The following is an 818-nucleotide window of genomic DNA, read 5'->3' on the forward strand; positions in this document are numbered from 1 at the left end:
TATATGTATATATATATGTATATATATATATATATGTATAAATATATTTACATATATATTTACATATATATATATATATCGAATGCTGACACAAATGTACATGTGCGTCACTGTACATGTGTCCCTATTGTGCTTGTGCCTGTTTTTTCTCTTATAATCCATAGATTCATCTCCAATCCAGAAACTTTATAATTGCATCCTGGTATGTTATTGTTTCATTCTGATATGTATATTGTACCCAATTAGGCCAGAATATTCGTGTATCTAATATTATATGTACATCTGACTACACCTCCCTTGAGCTTATGTATATCCTATTAGGATGCTATACACAAATATCTAGGTACTATCTATACATCTGTCTACACCTACCTTGAACTTATCAAGTATGGCCTTCTGCCTGGCTTTGGCTGCCAGCATTTTATTGCGTCTCTCCGTAGCTATCGCATCTTCCTTTGTGGTCTCCACTTCTTCGACTGCATCACTCGCCTGTGGATTTCCCTTGCATTGTGGATCAGCCAGCAAATAGAGCATAGGTTAGTTGCGGATAATTGATCAAATCAAGCAGACAATCACGATGGTACGTATAAATCTAAGTGAAACTTTGGATATATGTATATTGGCATACTTCGAAAGTCCCGCCCCTAAACTGGTATTATATATATATATATATATATATGTGCGTTTATATATATATATATATATATATATATATATATATATATATATATATATATATATATATATATATATATATATATATATATATATATATAGATATATATATATATAAGTATGTATATACGTCTATATATATA

At 29.8% G+C, this 818-nt stretch overlaps 1 protein-coding gene across 1 annotated transcript; it reads right to left on the minus strand.

Moving 5' to 3' along the window:
* Positions 1-372: 372 nt before the first annotated feature.
* Positions 373-534, minus strand: SARC_17653 (hypothetical protein; the record flags this gene model as incomplete). The annotated part of the gene is made up of 1 exon (XM_014288255.1): positions 373-534. A coding segment is annotated over one exon (162 nt), but the record flags the coding sequence as incomplete, so codon positions are not given.
* Positions 535-818: the final 284 nt, after the last annotated feature.

The sequence above is a fragment of the Sphaeroforma arctica genome (genome assembly GCF_001186125.1).
Source record: "Sphaeroforma arctica JP610 unplaced genomic scaffold supercont1.11568, whole genome shotgun sequence".
NCBI classification, from domain to species: Eukaryota; class Ichthyosporea; order Ichthyophonida; genus Sphaeroforma; species Sphaeroforma arctica.